General features: G+C 45.0%; 1 protein-coding gene across 1 annotated transcript in view; it reads right to left on the bottom strand.

The window, feature by feature from the left end:
* The window catches only part of gabra2a (gamma-aminobutyric acid type A receptor subunit alpha2a), a 555,326-nt gene that overhangs the window by 14,957 nt on the left and 520,618 nt on the right, over positions 1-19,751 (bottom strand). The window contains exon 9 of the mRNA XM_070863123.1: positions 7,759-7,961. Coding sequence (XP_070719224.1) covers positions 7,759-7,961 — 203 coding nt within the window. The remainder of the gene's footprint in view (positions 1-7,758; positions 7,962-19,751) is intronic.

Below are 19,751 nucleotides of genomic sequence, written 5' to 3'. Positions count from 1 at the left end.
CTATTCTCAGCCCCTCAAAATCAGCTTTTCTCCAATCTATTACCCTGGTTTTCATCATACTTATGTCCTCAATTATCATTTTAAAGCGTATTATCTCTTTGGTCACTATTGTTTAGATATTTCCCTACTTTTATTTCTCTTATCTGCTCTGGTTCATTCCTCATTAGTAGATCCAATAGTGAATCCATCCTTGTTGGGCTTTTTACATGTTGGGTTAAAAAGGAATCCTGTACACATTGTAGGAACTCCATTCCCTTATCTCCTTTACCTACCTCTTCTGTCCAATTAATATCAGGGTAGTTGAAATCACCCCATGATTATTATTCTATGTTTTTTAATTATTTCCCTAATTTGTTTGCATACTTCTTCCTCCATCTCCCTTCCACTATCAGGTGGTCTGTAGACTACACCTATTAGTGTGATTGATCCTTTATTATAAGAACATAAGAAATAGGAGCAGGCATAGGCCATACAGGCCCTTGAGCCTGCTCCGCCATTTAATACAATCATGGCTGATCCGATCATGGACTCAGGTCCACTTCCCCGCCCGCTCCTCATAATCCCTTATTCCCTTATCATTTAAGAAACTGGCTATTTATGTCTTAAATTTATTCAATGCTCCAGCTTCCACAGCTTTCTGAGGCAGAAAATTCCACAGATTTACAACCCTCTGAGAGAAGAAATTTCTCCTCATCTCAGTTTTAAATGGGCGGCCGCTTATTCTAAGATTATGCCCTCTAGTTCTAGCCTCCCCTATCAGTGGAAACGTCCTCTCTACATCCACCTTGTCAAGCCCCATAATCTTATTTGTTTCGATAAGATCACCTCTCATTCTTCTGAATTCCAATGTGTAGAGGCCCAACCTACTCAACCTTTTCTCATAAGTCAACCCCCTCATCCCCGGAATCAACCTTGTGAACCTTCTCTGAACTGCCTCCAAAGCAAGTATATCCTTTAGTAAATATGGAAATCAGCCATGTCACTTTTTTCTACTGCCATTATGTTATCCCTAATAACTACAGCTACTCCATCTCCCCTGTTTTCCTCTCTATCTTTTCTAAATATGTTTTACCCTGCAATGTTTAAGTCCCAGTCCTGATTTTTCTGTAGCCATGTATCAGTAATCTCTAATACGTCTGGTTTCTCGCAACACATGATTGCCTCCAGCTCCCCTGTTTTATTACGGACACTGTGTTCATTGCTGTACAGACAGTTTAACTCATTTTTAACAAGATTTCCTCTCAGTTTATGTTTAACCATCTTTGTAAATGCCTGTTCTATAACTCTATTTATTCCCTTGCCATTAATGTCTTTCCTTATTTTATTATTTCCTATGCTCTCTTTTCCTGTTTTCTTTATATTTTGGCTGCTTACATTTCTTGTAGATCCCTCACACCTGTCTTACGAATTTAAAGCTTTTGCCGCCTCCCTATTTACGCTTTCCACTCAGACACGGGTCATATCCTAGGTCAGGTGGAGCTCATCCCATCGGTGCAGCTCCTTCCTGTCCCAGAACTTCCTGTACCAGTGACCCATGAAAAGGAATCCCTCTTTCCCGCACTAGCCCTTTAACCACGTGTTAATTCTCCTGATCTGTCTGCTTCTATGCCAAGTTGCATGTGGCTCGGGAAATAATGCAGAGATTATTACCCTCGAGGTACTGCTTTTTAATTTAGAGCCTAACTCCTCATACCCTTTCAGCAGAACCTCCTCCCTGTCACTACCTATGGTGTTTGTTCTGACATGGACAACAACTAGATTTACCCCGTCCCTTTCCAAATTCTTTTCCAGCCACCGTGAGATATCCCTTACTATGCAACACACCCTTTGGTATTCTCATTCTTGGCTTCAGAGGACGCTATCTATCCCCTAATTATATAATCCCCTATCACTATCACATTTCTATTCTGCTCTTCATCCCTTGGACAGCCTTCTGAACCATGGTGCTTTGGTCTGCATTGTGGCTGACCTCCCCGCAGTCTTTCTCCTTGGCCTCACAGGTAGCGAATACATCGTACCTGTTGGACAGGACCAGTGTCTGTGGAACCTTCTTCTCAACCTCTATTAAATCCCCACGACCCGGCTCCCTTACAGTCACATCCTCTCTTTCCTGAACCTGTGCTTGCCTCTGAGGTGTGACTGCACTCTGGATAAAACATCTCTAGAAATTCTTTCCCTCTCTTATGTGTCGGAATGTCTCCAACTCGCACTCCAGCTCAGTGACTCTGAGCCGGAGAGATTCGAGATGGAGACAGCTCCTGCAGACATGTTTGCTCGGGACAGACTCGCTGTCCACAAATTCTCACATACTACAGTCCACACATACAACCTGCTCTACCATATCTTAGTCTAGCCTTATTTTATTTATTTAATTACTTAAAGTCTTTATTCAATGATTATTTATAGTTATATTAATTAGTTTAACAAGTTAAGCTATAAATTTATACTTTATAGTTTCCCGCACCTAGTTTAAAGCACTGTCCTAGGTTAGAGAGAAAAGAGAGAAAAAAAATCTTAATACTCATCACTCAATCACTTAACTGCTGACCTGTGACATCACTCTTTGGGGCCAAAATTACCCATCGCTGGAAACAAGGCGCATGCACCCTGGTTCTAGTGTTTTTACCGCCGCGGGGGATGAGGTGGCCTCTTGAGCGAAATTCCGCTCTTTGTCATTTTTTTTCGGCAGGACGGAAGTCGCTCATAATGGGGGCGGATATGTGGTGGTGTGTACACTAGAGGGGCGGAATTTGGGGGGGATGTAGTGTCCGCTGCTGACATCATCATGACATCATCACGGCGCTGGGTTATCACGGCTCTCCCCTGCGCAAGTTTTAAAGTTCGGTCAACCAGGGAGGTTTTCGGCCGGGCCAGCGGCGTGGCACACAAGAGGGAGTGCCAGGCTACTTGTTGGCAGCCCAGCTGAACATAATTGTCAGCCCGACATGGCAGTTGGCCGACAAGAAAAAAAACATGGCAGCAGCGACAGTACATCCTCCCCTTTAATGGGAGCCGCATCACCATTTCAGAAGGCCACAATCTCATTGCAATGTCTGAAAAAGGCAGCTTTTGGCAAATGAGAAGATTTTCTCAGCGGAAAATTCGCCGTGGAGGGGCGAACATCGGCGGTGCGCACTATGATGACACACTTAGGATGGATCGACAGAAGCAGAGCGGTAGGGGGAGAGCAGGTCACTGCTGGGATACCATAGGAGCGGAATTTTGATAATTGTAAGAAAAGCCAGCAGCCATTGAACACCGCAGCATGGCAATTTCCGGTGGTAACAGATCTTAAGGAAAGGGGTAATTTCGGTCCCTTTGTTTTTGGTAAATCGTTAAAGGTTCCATCGCTGATACCGCCTCTAATTTGGTTATTTCCCCTCTTCTCCAATTTTCCCACTTGTTCCACTCCGTTCAAGTTCACTCCGTTTAATCTGTGCAGATCATGGCTGATCTGTGCACTAACTCCATTTAGTTGCCTTTGCCCCATATGCTTGGATAACTTTGGTTAACGAAAATATATCAATTTCAGAATAAATACTAACAATTGATGCAGCATCAATTGCCGTTTGATAAAGAGAGTTTCAAACTCCTACCACCCTTTGGTCGATTTTGCCCACGGATGTGAGTTGGGTGCAGGCGGCATTGATGGCATGTCAGGAGCATGCACCTGGCTCCAGCCCACCCTCTGACAGCAATCTTGCGATGATAGGGCTTGTTAAGCTTACCCTGCAGGGTTCCCGGCCAATTAACAGGAAGCCGGTCTGATGACGGCTTCTGATGACGCATCATCAGCCGGTTTCCTTAAAGGGACCATGTCCACATTGATTTTGACAGTTCTTCTGTCAATGTTCCGCAGCATTGAGTTGCTGCAAACACTGACAAGCACTGCATAAAGGTGCACAGCTGCACCCAGGCTCTCCCATGACTCCCTTCAGATGCTTATGGAGGGAGTCACAGCACGCAGGGGGGGGTTCTGTTCCCTTTCAATGGACGGAAGAGACACCCTCAGGCCACCAATGCAGCCTGGGTGCACAGTGCACAGGAGGGCACAAGCAGGGATGTAGTCAGGAGGACCTGGCTGCAGTGGCACAAACCTTTCAATGATATGAGTAGATCACGAAACGTTACTGCAAAGCCACACTCAACCTCATCCTGCTGTGCCATTCATCACATCCCCATCACTCTGCCTTCCTTACATACTCCTGCACATCCTTACTCACACTCATTGACCTTGCACCTCCACCCATCCCTCTCTCTCTCTATCTACATTAACACTTCCCCATCTCACTAGCCACCCCTCACACTCATAGAAACATAGAAAATAGATGCAGGGGTAGGCCATTCGGCCCTTCGAGCCTGCACCACCATTCAATAAGATCAAGCTGATCATGCAACTTCAGTACCCCTTTCCTGCTTTCTCTCAATACCCCTTGATCCCTTTAGCCGTAAGGGCCATGTTTAACTCCCTCTTGAATATATCCAATGAACTGGCATCAACAACTCTCTGCGGCAGGGAATTCCACAGGTTAACAACTCTCTGATGAAGAAGTTTCTCCTCATCTCTGTCCTAAATAGCCTACCCATTATCCTCAGACTGTGTCCCCTGGTTCTGGACTTCCCCAACATCAGGAACATTCTACCCGCATCTAACTTGTCCCGTCCCATCAGAATCTTGTATGTTTCTATGAGATCCCCTCTCATCCTTCTAAACTCCAATGTATAAAGGCCCAGTTGATCCAGTCTCTCCTCATATGTCAGTCCCGCCATCCTTGGAATTAGTCTGGTGAACCTTCGCTGCACTCCCTCAATAGCAAGAAAGTCCTTCCTCAGATTGGAGACCAAAACTGAACACAATATTCCAGGTGAGGCCTCACCAAGGCCCTGTACAACTGCAGTAAGACCTCCCTGCTCCTATACTCAAATCCCCGAGCTATAAAGACCAACATACCATTTGCCTTCTTCCCCGGCTGTTGTACCTGTATGCCAACTTTCAATGAATGATGAACCATGACACCCAGGTCTCGTTGCACCTCCCCTTTTCCTAATCTGCCGCCATTCAGATAATATTCTGTCTTCGTGTTTTTGCCCCAAAAGTGGATAACCTCACATTTATTCACATTATACTGCATCTGCCATGCATTTGCCCACTCACTGAACCTGTCCAAGTCATCCTGCAGCCTCTTAGCGTCTCCTTCACAGCTCACATCGCCACCCAGTTTCGTGTCATCTGCAAACTTGGAGATATTACATTCAATTCCTTCATCTAAATCATTAATGTATTTTGTAAAGAGCTGCTTTTATGACATTTTAATGTATGTACCTGGACACCAAGGTTTCTTTGGACCTCCACTGTTTTTTAGTTTTTCACCATTTAGAAAGTACCCTGTTCTATCCTTTATAGTTCCAAAGTGGATGACCTCACTTTTGTCTACATTGAAAACTGTTGCCAGAGTTTTTCCCATTCACTTAATCTATCAATATCTCTTTGTAATTTTATGCTTTCGTCCATACTGCCTACAATGCCACCTATCTTTGCGTCATCGGTAAATTTGGATTTGTGGCTTTTTATACCATCATCTAAGCAATTAATAAATACTGTGAAGTGTTGAGGCCCCAACACAGATCCCTGTGGGTCACCACTAGTCATATCCTGCTGAGTAGAGTAACTGCCCATTATCCCTACTCTCTGTCTCTTGCCGCTCGGCCAATTTTTTAACCAGTTCAATAATTTGCCTTCAATTCCATGGGCTTCAATCTTAGTTAACAGTTTCTTATGAGAGATTTTTGCCGAGGAATTGGCCTCCTTAGCGCCTCCAGTTATCGGCTCTGGGGTGTGATAACAGGGTGCTAACGACTTCCTGAGCGGGCACGGCGAGAAGAGCGACTTCCGCCATATTCGGCGGGAGGTTTGCACCGGCATTACGGCGTTGCGCATCAATTTCCTTCACACAGAGATCGTGACACCATTGCCATGCACATCAGCCGTATAGCGCACCGGACCCGAACTTGGATTCTGTCCCTTGCAGAAACACCAGCAGTTGCAGGAAGCATTCATCGGGAGGTCGGGCTCTTTCGGGGCGATGCTTAAAGGCGAGGTGGCTGAGGTAAGTGAAACAAAATTTGCCACTGCTCTGTTTGGTTTTTTTTGCAGCTATCTTCCCCGCAATCCATCAGCCCGGCACTGTGCCGCAGTGCATCAGGTTGATCGGGTCGGATCGCGGCTGCCGTCGGTGTCGAGGCAAGTTTTTCCCTTGCAGAGCCTTCAGTGATGGCCCTTCTCTTTAAGGGAGGGATGGAGCCTTCCAAGGCGGCAGTGCAACACAATCCATTGTGCCTGCGTTCCAGGAAGGAAGTGGTGTGCTTGATTTAGCGCGTCACTTCCTTCCTGGAGCGCAAATGCCACGTTTTTTTAAAGTTTGAAAACATTAATTTTTCAAACTGCCACTAATTTTTCAAACTTTTAAAAGTGAGTGCCCGAAATAGAGCACTCCCGAATTTCGCCTCCTTTACCAAATGCCTTCTAGTAGATTATATAAATAACATCCATAGACATTCCCCTGACAACTACTTTAGTCACCTCCTCAAAAAATATAATCAGGTTCCTCTGGCATGACCTACCTTTTACAAATCCATGCTGGCTCTCTCTGATCAGTTGCAAATTTTCAAGGTGTTCAGTCACCCTATCCTTAATTATCGACTCTAGTAATTTTCTGACAACAAATGTTCGGCTCACTGGTCTATAATTCCCTGGATTCCATCTCTCACCATTCTTAAATAATGGAGTGACATGCACAATTTTCTAATCTAAAACAATGGTTCCTGAATTGAGAAAACTTTGGAAGATGATAGTTAAAGCATCTGCAATGTGCTCACCTATTTCCTTTAGAACCCAAGGATGGAAACTCTAGCTGTGGCCTAACTAGAGTTTTATACACTTGTAGCATAACATCCCTGCTCTTATATTCTATGTCTCGGCTAATAAAGGAAAGCATCCTGTATACCTTCTTAACCACCTTATCGACCTGTCCTGCTACCTTCAGGGATCTGTGCACATGTACTCCCAGGTCTACACTTCTCAGGATCCTACCATTTATGATGTATCCCCTTGCCTTGTTAGTCCTGCTCAATTGTATTAATTCACACTTCTCTGGATGGAATTCCATTTGTCACTTTTCTGCCCACCTGACCAGTCCATCGATATCTTCCTGCAGTACTCGTAAGGTACAGATCCGTGGGCACCAACATTCCTCTGACACCTTGGCCAAGTTCTTGTTCTTCCCATGTGAACTTGGACATTAAATGGTAGCTGGGATAAAGATGTCAGATTACTGAGTCTGCCATAGAGGATCAACTCACTTCCAATCTTCATCATTAGATGTGTCACCCTGGGAACAACTGGACACCAATGAGATCCTATTTGCTTACCTGGGCCTCAGAACTGAGTCTGATCTGGTCAGCCAATGTTCCACTTTCCAACAAGACTCATTGGAAAGTGATCAGAAGTAGAAACCTTGGCTTCTTCTTTCCTCCCTAGTATTGGGATGCTGAAATTAATTGTTAAAATTCTATTTCCCATTTGCTTACACCAGCAAACTCTGCACATTAAAACTAGTACCCTCATAACATCCTAATCTATATTGCTGAATATTACACTGTTGAATTTACCCATTAAGGCATGGAGGATGAACATGTTATTATATTGTCATTAGATTTCACGTTAAGAATCTATTAAATGCAGATGAAAGAGACCCTTACCTTATCATTCACAACACTTTTGCCATCCCAAGCCCAGCCTCGTTTTGTAAAATAATTTACCGTGGCAAATTCTATTAGTGCCGAGAACACAAAGGCGTAGCAGACAGCAATAAACCAGTCCATGGCAGTTGCATATGCAACCTTAGGAAGAGAGTTTCGAGCACTGATGCTCAGAGTCGTCATTGTGAGCACTGTTGTCACTCCTAGAAAAGCACAAATATCATTAACAGAAAACTCCATCATTTTATGCCAACAAGGAACAAGATCAGTCGAGTACAAAATATCCTTGCAAACTTCTAATATATTTACTTTTGTGGACCAAGCAAAAAAACAATACCCAATTATTGCTAGAAACAATGGACATTTTTTTTGTATCAATGGAGAAGTGTTTTTCTACTGCATTTTGCAACCAAAAACATTTTATGGTATGCATATTTCAGATGACATTGTTCCCCAGTCCATTAAATATGTAGTGCTCCGTTGACAAGAAGCTGGAGATTGCATCCACATGGTGCCTGAGGTGCTATTCCTGCCATTTTAATAAATTTGAATTGCTATGACCTTTGTAAGGTTAAATACTCTTTTATATCCAAGTGGGGTACTCGTGGCACATTAGCACATCAATATTGATTTTCTCTTACGAAAGGAATATATTTACATGTATGTGCCCTAATCTGTACCAAAGTACCCTACTGCCTTTCTTTTTAATTAAAAATGAAATGGATCCTTTTCTATCTGTGACTGGCTTGTATATCTTTGGTATGCTGGTGTTTGGCCATTTTCTTCTTGAATGCATGTTGAATTTCCAGTGCATGAAGAAAAATGCACACAAGAAACATATTAAAATAATCTCATTAATATTTATTCGGTAATGGCAACATGCTGATTCAGTGCATCACTGAACAATGACCCCTAAATTAATCTGAAGGTGGCTTCCAAGCAGGGGTTTGAATAGCGTGGGCAAAACCCGGAAGACAAGTCAGCGAGTCAGAATCTGCGATCGCAACCTAATTGAAGCAATAAATTGTGACTTCCAGGTTCTGCGTCTCCAAAATACTGAAAGGGATAATGTACAAAATGAAATTGGAGGAGCTAGGATGTGTTGACAATGAATGCTACGCATCGAGCAAGGGCAGCACCCAGATTTAATAATGCATCACTGGAATTGCTGCTGGATACTTCGCTCCAGCAATGGGAGAAAACACCTGCGGCTCTCACCAAGGCGGCGTGAGTAGAGGTGGCTGAGGAGGTGAGCAGGAGCATTGTACCCAGGTCTTGGATACAGTGCAGGAAGTGGTTTAACCTAACCACATCATGAAAGTGAGTATATTTGGTGATTTACCTACATCCTGTGATTTAAGCATCCCCCTTCACTCTGTCTTGCCAAGCGTACACCATCACATTACTGCTTACAACCACTCAATTTATAGCAGCGAGAAGTGAGGGTCCAGCTGGAGGGACTTGGCAGGGAGGAGGTCGGCCTGGAAGGTAGGCCGCAGTTGGGGGGTGGGGGATGGGCAATGGGTCTTGCAGCATGGTTTAAGGGGTAGGTAGAGTACTTTTAAAAGGAGCGCCCAATCCATGTCCGGACCGGGGTCAAGCAGGACTGCGCCATCGCGCCAACCCTCTTCTCGATCTTCCTCGCTGCAATGCTCCACCTCACAGTTGACAAGCTCCCCGCTGGAGTGGAGCTAAACTACATAACCAATGGGAACCTGTTCAACCTTCGTCGACTCCAGGCCAGCACCAAGACCGTTCCAAACTCTGCCATCGAACTAAAGAAAGCGGACGATACTTGCGTCTGCGCACATTCAGATACCGAATTCCAATCATAGTCAACATCTTCACTGAGGCGTACAAAAGCATGGACCTTACACTAAACATCCGTAAGACAAAGGTCCTCCACCAACCTGACCCCGCCACACAGCACTGCCCCCCAGTCTTCAAGATCCACAGTGTAGGGTGTTTGTTTTTCATTCTACTCTGATTCTTAGACTTCTGAACTTATAGTGGGAAAGGACAACATATGGCACAAAATTTAGGCTTAACCCAGTGTTAGTTTTATTATGCACAAAAAACAACTAAAACTACAGGACTAGACTTCTGAGAGAAATTGACTGAAAACATACAATCACCCGTCCTGGCTGAAGCTATTGTAAGTCCGTGGTCATTGGTTCTGTGACCGGTTGGTTCTTCTTCTGGCCGTTTCTTTCGTGGACGTTCCGTATTACATATTCTTCCGTCCATTCGTCTGTTCGTTTTTTCGACCTGTGTCCATTTTTACACATGTCCTTCTATTTCTGTGTGCTTCTTCTTCCATCTGTTCCCGTCCTTCTTCCGTCTTCTGCTGAGCTGCTTCTAGCTCGCATATTTATATCCAGGTTTTGACTGGTCTCCCGCCGCTCTGGTTTCTGATAAAGTGTTTGCATCGATACATTGTTTTGTGGTCCCCTTGGTTGATTGACTGCAATAATGGACTCGTCTGTTTTCTCATTTGCACACTGAGTCTGCAAGGCTCAAGTTGATTTCTCATCTTAACACCTCGTTCCCAAAAAATGTGCACCTGGTGTGGTTCCTTTGTTGTCCGGTCTTTTTACAAACTTGGTGTCTCCAGTTGGTTTGATTTCCCCACCCTGGTCAATCAAGTTCAGGGCCTCATGTAACAACTTCATTGTTGTTATGCATGAAGTCAGTTTTGGTTCCTGACCACAGAATGTCCTTAATTGTCCAGCTTAATTCCAAAAGCTTGTATTAAATTCCAAAAGCTTGTATTGATCAATTTTTAGTTTATGGTCTCTTTCTGTGCTTTTCTGAAGATTTATAACCTTACAATTTCACGGGCCTGGACAACATGAACCATTTTCCATAGCTCGGGAGTCTATTATCAGCAAGGGCAGACATCGACAACGAGGTTCAACACCGCCTCCAGTGCGCCATCGCAGCCTTCAGCCGCCTGAGGAAGACAGTGTTCGAAGATCAGGCCCTGAAATATGCCACCAAGCTCATGGTCTATAGGGCTGTAGTGATAGCCGCCCTCCTGTATGGCTCAGAGACCATATACAGTAGACACCTCAAATTGCTGGAGAAGTACCACCAATGATGTCTCTGCAAGATCTTGAAAATCCCCTGGGAGGACAGACACACCAACGTTTGCGTCCTCGATCAGGCCAACATCCCCAGCATCGGAGCACTGACCACACTCGACCAGCTCCGTTGGGCGGACCACATTGTTCGCATGCCTGACACAAGTTTCCCAAAACAAGTGCTCTACTTGGAACTCCTACATAGCAAGCGAGCCCAAGGTGGGCAGAAGAAACGTTTCAAGGATACTCTCAAAGCCTCTTTGATAAAATGCAACATCCCTAACAACATCTGGGAGTCCCCGGCCAAAGACTGCACTAAATGGAGGAAGTGCATCCGGGAGGGTGTTGAGCACCTCGAGTCTCATCGCCGAGAGCATGCAGAAAACAAGCGCAGGCAGCGGAAGGAGTATGCAGCAAACGAGCCCCACCCGCCCTTTCCTTCAACGACTGTCTGTCCCACCTGTGACAGAGATTGTAATTCCCGTATTGGACTGTACAGTCACCTAAGAAACTCGCTTTTAGAGTGGAAGCAAGTCTTCCTCAATTTCGAGGGACTGCCTATGATAATGATGATGACTATAGCAACACCCAGACTTCACTTCCTACACCTCCATCACTTTCCCATTTATCCAGCCGCTGGTGCCACTCACCCCAATCCTTATGCAATATGATGTACATATTGCCCCTTGGCGACATCATCCAAAAACAAACACATGTACGCTGATGACACCCAGCTCTATCTCACTACCACTTCTCTCAACCCCTCCTCGGTCTCTATCAGGTGAATACATGACCTTTAGTCACTCACAGGTCTGTTTTTTTGCTGCTTGTAGGAGAAGACACAAATAATCCAGCTGGTGTGCAACCACAAAACAGTTTCATAATCTAATGAGCAACAAGATGTAGTATCAAGATGGCAATTCTGCACATTGAAGACAAATATTGAAGTCTGAACCTTAGAGAATTGTGTGGAGGCACTACTTTGTTTGGTTTTGTTACCCTGAGCATGCTTTGCCAAAGAATTGATGTTGTAGTCTAAGAAGTGCTTAAAAAAGGATACCTAATGTTCGGAAACAAAACGCGAGAGGTGAAGAGACAGTACAAGCTGTAAGTTTGTTTGGTTTTGATTTTTTGAATTTTGCTTCAGTTTCAGAAACAGCTAAAAGGGGAGATATTTCTGGGTCTGCTCAGATCTCATGGGCTTGTTTAATATTGGAACCTGCCCAATGTTCTTTCTCCTTAAATGAATGGAGAAAAATCATGCAGGTTCCTTTGATGGTGTTCACTCCGACTCACCCAATTTTCTGATATTTACTGCACCTAGGCAATCCTGGGAAATCCCTTCTATCCTATTCCTGAACAAGACATTTTGATTAGTCAAGCAACTGGAGCCCACCTAGGCTCCTGTATTTACTTCATAGTCTTGCTTTCTTTAGAAAACAAGGACTGAATCCAACAGCTTCTGCAATGAAGAACTATGCAGCTGTTTGTCATATGAACATGAAACAGCTGTGACAGGGGATTGGTATGGACTCAAACATGGATTTGAGAAAAGGTCCATGAGTGTGTACTGTTTAACAATAGACTGTTGATACACTAACAATCATGGAAAGGAAGCTGAAGGGAGAGAGAAATAGGCATATAATGGTTCAAGTAATTTGCAGTTTACCGGTTCTGGTTGTTCAAAGAAAGTATTGACGTTATATCTCTGATCTCAAATTAGGTTCGGAGGAACATTTGATGTATTTGTGCTACTCCCAGAGTTACTTCCAGTGACCTGGCCAATATTTGTCCCTCAATCAACATTACTAAAACAGATTATCTAGCCATTATCATATTGCTATTTGTGGGAGCTTGCTGTGTGCGATTTGGCTGCTGCATTTCCCACATTACAACAGTGACTACACTTCAAAAGTACTTCAATTTGCTGTAAAGCGCTTTGGGATGTCCGGTGGTCGTGAAAGGTATGGACTAACTTGGACATATCTACAGAGCAGATAATGCAGAAATAAACAAATAACATGAGTAAGGGATACTTCAGTTCTTAATTAGAATATGAGAAATTAAGAAAGCATTCAATAAGGTGCCATATAAAAGGATACTGCACAAGATAAATGCTCACAGGGTTGGGGGTAAAATATTAGCATGGATAGAGGAGTGGCTAACTTACAGAAAACAGAGAATCAGGATAAATGGGTCATTTTCAGGTTGGCAAACTGTAACTAGTGGGGTGCCACAGGGATCAGTGCTGGGGTATCAACTATTTACAATTTATATTAATGACTTGGATGAAGGGACCGAGTGTAATGTAGCCAAATTTGCTGATGATAGGTGGGAAAGCAAGTTGTGAGGAGGACGCAAAGAATCTACAAAGGGATATAGACAGGCTAAGTGAGTAGGCAAAAATTTGGCATATGGAGTATAATATGGGAAAATGTGAGGTTATCCACTTTGATAGGAAAAATATAAAAGCAAATTATTATTTAAATAGGGAGAGATTACAAAATACGATGGTACAGAGGGATCTGGGGGTCCTTGTACGTGAAACACAAAAAGTTAGCATGCAGGTACAGCAAGTAATTAGGAAGGCAAATGGAATGCTGGCCTTTATTGCAAGGGGGATGGAGTCTAAAAGTAGGGAAGTCCTGCTACAACTGAACAGGGCATTGGTGAGTTCTACGTACAGTTTTGGTCTCCATATTTAAGGAAGGATATACTTGCACTGGAGGCAGTTCAGAGAAGGCTCATGAGGTTGATTCCTGAGATGAAGGGATTGTCATATGAAGAAAGGTTGAGCAGGTTGGGCCTATACTCATGGAGTTTAGACAGTTTAGAGGTGATCTTATTGAAACATCTAAGATTCTGAGGAGGTTTAACAGGGCAGGCGTCTTCCCCCTGCACAGCTGACCCTTTCTCCTGTTTTCAGAATTCTCGCTCTACTTGGACCCCTCCCTCTGGCCTCTTACCCTCTCTAGATCGCTTCATTGCAAACTGCCGACGGGACATCGGCCGTCTCAATTTCTCTGCTCTCCTCACTCACTCCAACCTACCTCCCTCTGAACTTGCAGCACTCTGCTCGCTCAGATCCAACCCCAACATTGTCATCAAACCTGCTGACAAGGGTGGCGCTGTTGTTGTTTGGCGAACCGACTTCTACCTTGCAGAGGCTGATCGGCAACTCTCTGACGCCTTCTCCTACCTCCCCCTGGACCATGAACCCACCACTGAACATCGAGCCATAATTTCCCAGACCATCACTGACATCATCTCCTCTGGAGTTCTTCCCTCCACAGCCACCAACCTCATCGTTCCCCAACCCCACACAGCCCGCTCCTACCTCTTTCTCAAGATCCACAAACAGGACTGCCCCAGTAGACCGATCGTTTCAGCCTGTTCTTATCTCAAAGAACTTATCTCTTCCTATCACGACACTATTTTTTCTCCCGTTGTCCACTCTCTTCCCACTTACATCCACGACTCCTCCGGCGCCCTCCGTCACTTTAACAGTTTCCAGTTTCCTGGCCCCGTCTCCTTTTCACCATGGATGTCCAATCCATTTACACTTCCATCCCCCACCAGGATGGCCTGAGGGCGCTCCGCTTCTTCCTCGAGCAGAGGCCCAACCAGTCCCCATCCACCACCACCCTCCTCCGCCTGGCTGAACTTGTTCTTACATTGAACAACTTCTCCTTTAACTCCACTCACTTCCTCCAAATTAAAGGTGTTGCTATGGGATCCTGCATGGGTCTTAGTTATGCCTGCCTCGTCGTGGGATATGTGGAACATTCTTTGTTCCACTCCTATTCGTGTCCCCTCCCTCACCTCTTTTTCCGTTACACTGCTGACTGTATCAGTGCCGTTTCCTGCTCTTGCCCTGAACTTGAAAATTTCATTCACTTTGCATCCAATTTCCACCCTTCCCTCACCTTCACATGGTCCATCTCCGACTCTTCCCTTCCCTTTCTCGACTTCTCTGTCTCCATGTATGCAGGTACAGCAAGTGATCAGGAAGGCCAATGGTATCTTGGCCTTTATTGCAAAGGAAGCCTTGCTATAGCTATATAAGGTATTGGTGAGGCCTCACCTGGAATACTGCATGCAGTTTTGGTTTCCATATTTACGAAACGATATACTTGCTTTGGAGGCAGTTCAGAGAAGGTTCAGTAGGTTGGTTCCGGGGATGAGGGGGTTGACTTATGAGGAAAGGTTGGGTAGATTGGGCCTCTAATTGGAATTCAGAAGAATGAGAGATGATCTGATCGAAATGTATAAGATTATGAGGGGGCTTGACAAGGTGGATGCAGAGAGAATGTTTCCACTGGTGGGGGAGACTAGAACTAGAGGGCATGATTTTAGAATATGGGGCCGACCATTTAAAACAGAGATGAGGAGAAATTTCTTCTCTCAGAGGGTTGTAAATCTGTGGAATTCGCTGCCTCAGAGAGCTGTGGAAGCTGGGACATTGAATACATTTAAGACAGAAATAGATAGTTTCTTAAATGATAAGGGGATAAGGGGTTATGGGGAGCGGGCGGTGAAGTGGAGCTGATTCCATGATTAGATCAGCCACGATCTTATTGAATGGCGGAGCAGGCTCGAGGGGCCGTATGGCCTACTCCTGTTCCTATTTCTTATGTTCTTATGTTCTTATCTCTGGGGATAGGTTTTTGACCTGTATCCACTATAAGCCCACTGATTCCCACAGCTACCTGGACTACACATCCTCCCACCCCGCATCCTGTTAAGGACTATATTCCATTCTCCCAGTTTCTCTGTCTCCATCGCATCTGCTCTGACGATGCCACCTTTCACACTAGTGCCTCTGACATGTCTTCCTTTTTCCTCAACAGAGGATTCCCCTGCACTGTGGTAAACATGGCCCGTGACCTTGTCCATTCTATTTCCCACACCTCTGCTCTCACCCCTTCCCCTCCCTCTCAGAATCATGATACGGTTCCCCTTGTCCGCACCTTTCATCCCACCAGCCTCCACATTCAACGGATCATCCTCCGCCATTTCCACCACCTCCAGCGTGATCCCACCACCAATCACATCTTCCCCTCCCCTCCCCGCATTCCGAAGGGACCGCTCCATCTGCAACACCCTGGTCCATTCCGCAGTCACTCCCAGCACCCCCTCCCATTCCCACGGTACCTTTCTTTGCAAGCGCAGGAGATGCCCTTTTACCTCCTCCCTTCCCACTATCCAGGGCCCCAAATACTCCTTCCAGGTGAAACAGTGATTTACTTGTACTTCTTTCAATTTAGTATACTGTATTTGCTGCTCATGATATAGTCTACTCTACATCGGGGAGACCAAGCGTAGATTGGGTGGCAGCTTTGCGGAGCACCTCCATTCAGTCCGCAAGTGTGACCCTGAGCTTCCAGTCGCCTGTCTCTTTAATTCTCCACTGCATTCCCACTCTGACCTCTCTGTCCTGAGTCTCGTACACTGTTCCAATGAAGCTCAACGCAAGCTCGAGGAACTGCACGTCATCTTTTATTTAGGCATTTTACAGCCTTCTGGACTCATCAGAGTTCAAAAATTTCAGAGCGTAACTGCTGCCAATCTTTGGCTCCCTTCCCCCGCCGCCCCCCCGGCTCCCCTCAGAGCCTGTTCCTTTCTTTATTTTTCTCCTTGTCTCTAATAGCAGTTGGTCATTATCCCACCATTCACACCCTATCTCGACTCATGTTTTTCTAACTTCTGGCATTACCATTTGAATCTGGGCCATCATCCCTTTTGTCTCTCTAATTTCTCCTGTCTTCCAACCCATTCCAACAAATCAAAAAGAATATTAGGAATGCTATCGAGGAGGAGTGTGATATTCTGGATGAAATAAATATAGTGTGAGAGGAAGTATTAAGTGGTTTAGCAGCTTTGAAAGTAGATAAATCCACAGGCCTGGATGAAATGCATCCCAGGCTATTGAGCGAAGTAAAAGAGGAAATAGCAGAGGCCTTGACCATCAGTTTCCAGTCCTCTTTGTATCTGGGCATGGTGCTGGAGGATTGGAGGACTGCTAATGTTGTTTAAGAAGGGAGAAAGGGATAGACTGAGTAATTACAGGCCTGTCAGCATAACCTCAGTGGTGGGAAAATTATTGGAAAAAATCCTGAAAGACACGATAAATCTGCATTTGGAAAGGCAAGGATTAATTAGCGACAGTCAGCATATATTTGTTTAGGGATGATCGTGTTTGACTAACCTGATTGAATTTTTTGAGGAGGTAACCAAGAGGGTCGATGAGGGTAGTGTATACGATGTAGTATATATGGACTTTAGCAAGGCATTTGATAATGTCCCACATGGTAGACAGGTCATGAAGATTAAAACCCATGGGATACAGGGCAAAGTGGCAAGTTGGATCCAAAATTGGCTTGGAGGTAGGAAGCAAAGTCTAATGATTGATGGAATGTTTTTGTGACTGGAAGGATGTTTTCAATGGGGTTCCACAGGGCTCAGTACTGGGTCGCTTGCTTTTTGTGGTATATATCACCGATTTAGATTTGAATATACGGAGTATGATTAAGAAGTTTGCAGACAACACTAAAATTGGCTGTGTGGTTGATAATGAAGAGGAAAGTCATGGACTGCAGGAGGATATCAATCTACTGGTCAGGTGGGCAGAGCAGTGGCAAATGGAATTTAATTCAGAGAAGTGTGAGGTGATGCACTTTGAGAGGGTTAATAAGGAAAGGGTATACACATTAAGCGGTAGGCCACTTAATAGTGTAGATAAACAAAGGGACCTTGCAGTGCTTGTCCACAGATACCTGAAAGTCGCAGGCCAGGTGGATAAGGTGGTTAAGAAGGCATTTGGAATGCTTGCCTTTATTGGCCGAGGCATAGAATATAAGAGCAGGGAGGTTATACTTAAATTGTATAATACTTTGGTTAGGCCACAGCTGGAGTACTGCGTGCAGTTCTGGTCACCGTATTATAGAAAGGACGTGATTGCACTAGACAGGGTGCAGAGCAGATTTACTAGGATGCTGCCTGGAATGGAGAATCTTAGTTATGAGGAAGATTGGATAGGCTGAGTTTGTTCTCATTGGAACAGAGGAGGTTGAGAGGAGACCTCATTAAGATGTACAAAATATTGAGGGGCCTGGACATAGTGGATAGTAAGGGTCTATTTACATTGGTGGAGGGGTTTATTATGAGGGAGCATAGTTTTAGAGGAGATTTGAGGGGGGGGCTTCTTTACGCAGAGGGTTGTGGGGATCTGGAGCTCGCTGCCTGGAAGAGTGGTGGATGCAGAAACCCTCACCACTTTTAAAGAAATGGTTGGATGGGCATTTAAAGTGCCGTAACCTGCAGGGTTACAGACCTAGAGCTGGTAATTGGGATTAGACTGGATGACCTTTTGTTGGAAGGCGCAGATATAATGGTAAGTACTGCAGGGAATCGAATACAGCCAGGGTGATCTCCTGGACTAGTTTCGATCGCCTGGCCCTGGATGGGTCAGACAGGAATTTGCCCAGAATTTTTCTCCCTAAATTGGCCTGGGTTTTTATCTGGTTTTTGCCTCTCCCAGGAGATCACATGGCTCTGGTTGAGGTGGAATGTAGAATGTTTTAGTGTAAGGGGTGTCGCAGTTGTGTGAGGCGGACTCGTTGAGCTGGGTGCTCTTTGCCTTTCCATCATTGTTCATAGGTTTATATGTAACCTTTAGGACTGCTGACCAAGGGCCGTGAGGCTCCTTGTCAGCCAGCATGGGCACGATGGGCCAAAATGGCCTCCTTCTGCGTTATAAATTTGTATGTTTCTATCACAGACCTTCCCTTTTGTTCTTTCTTTCACTTCCCCTTTCAGTGCTTGTTAAGAATCTGTTCTTTCCTAACACTCTCGTTCTGATGAAGCGTCATCGACCCGAAACGTTAACTCTGCTTCCTCTCCACAGGTGCTGCCTGACCCACTGAGATTTCCAGCATTTTTTGTTTTTATTCCAGATTCCAGCATCCGCAGTATTTTGCTTTTATGCTGAATTGTCTTGTGAGCAAGATTGTATCAAGTGTGGAAACAGAGTATTGGTACCAACTTCTTCGAGAGATAGAATTCCGACCGAACTTCATACTGAACATCCAGAGCTCGTCAGTATGAAATCAATTGCAAGAAATTTTGTTTACTGTCCTGAATTGGACAGTGATCTTGAATCACTTGTCAGTAAATGTAGTGTTTGCCAAAATTGTAGAACCAAACCACCCAAAACTCCACTACAACCCGGGTCATGGCCAAGTAGAGCTTTACAGAGAGTACATGTACATTTCGGTGAGAAAGCAAATGATTCTTTCCTGGTACTTGTAGATAGTCATTCTCACCACATTGCTACTCAGTTATTAGAACACTGAAGGATTGTCCCTCTAATCACTACTTCACCTGCCATCTATGACATCAGCATGGGTGCCGCTTACACTGTCTCACCTTGGACCTCAGAATCGGACCAAGCTGAGCACCACCACCAACAGCCGCCTTCTCCTCAATGACCTGATGCTCCACAGCAGAGATGGGGGCTCCACAGGGCTGCAATGCGCCGGAGGCGATATCCTCAACACAGGGTATACAGACAGAGGATGAGCTTCCTCAACATGACTGAGCAACAGTGCTTCAGGAGTCTGAGGCTATTGCGTCTGGTCGTCGCAGACATTTCTAGCTTGCTGCAAAAAGACCTGCTGCCCAGAGGTTTTGGTGAACACTCCTTGACAGTGGCCATCAAAGTCACCACTTTCAGGGATCTGCAGCAGACATTTGTGGGATCTCCCAGTCGGCCGCCCACAGATGCATCACACAGGTCACTGGTGCCACGTTTCACATGTCAGCCAATTATATCAAGATTGCCACTGATGCAGCTCCCGCTAACTTCTCACAGATGCAGTGCAGCGTCAACTGCAAACATGTGGCCATCAA

Source organism: Pristiophorus japonicus, chromosome 2 (assembly GCF_044704955.1).
Source record: "Pristiophorus japonicus isolate sPriJap1 chromosome 2, sPriJap1.hap1, whole genome shotgun sequence".
Lineage (NCBI taxonomy): Eukaryota > Metazoa > Chordata > Chondrichthyes > Pristiophoridae > Pristiophorus > Pristiophorus japonicus.
This window is presented reverse-complemented; position numbering and strand designations above follow the sequence as displayed.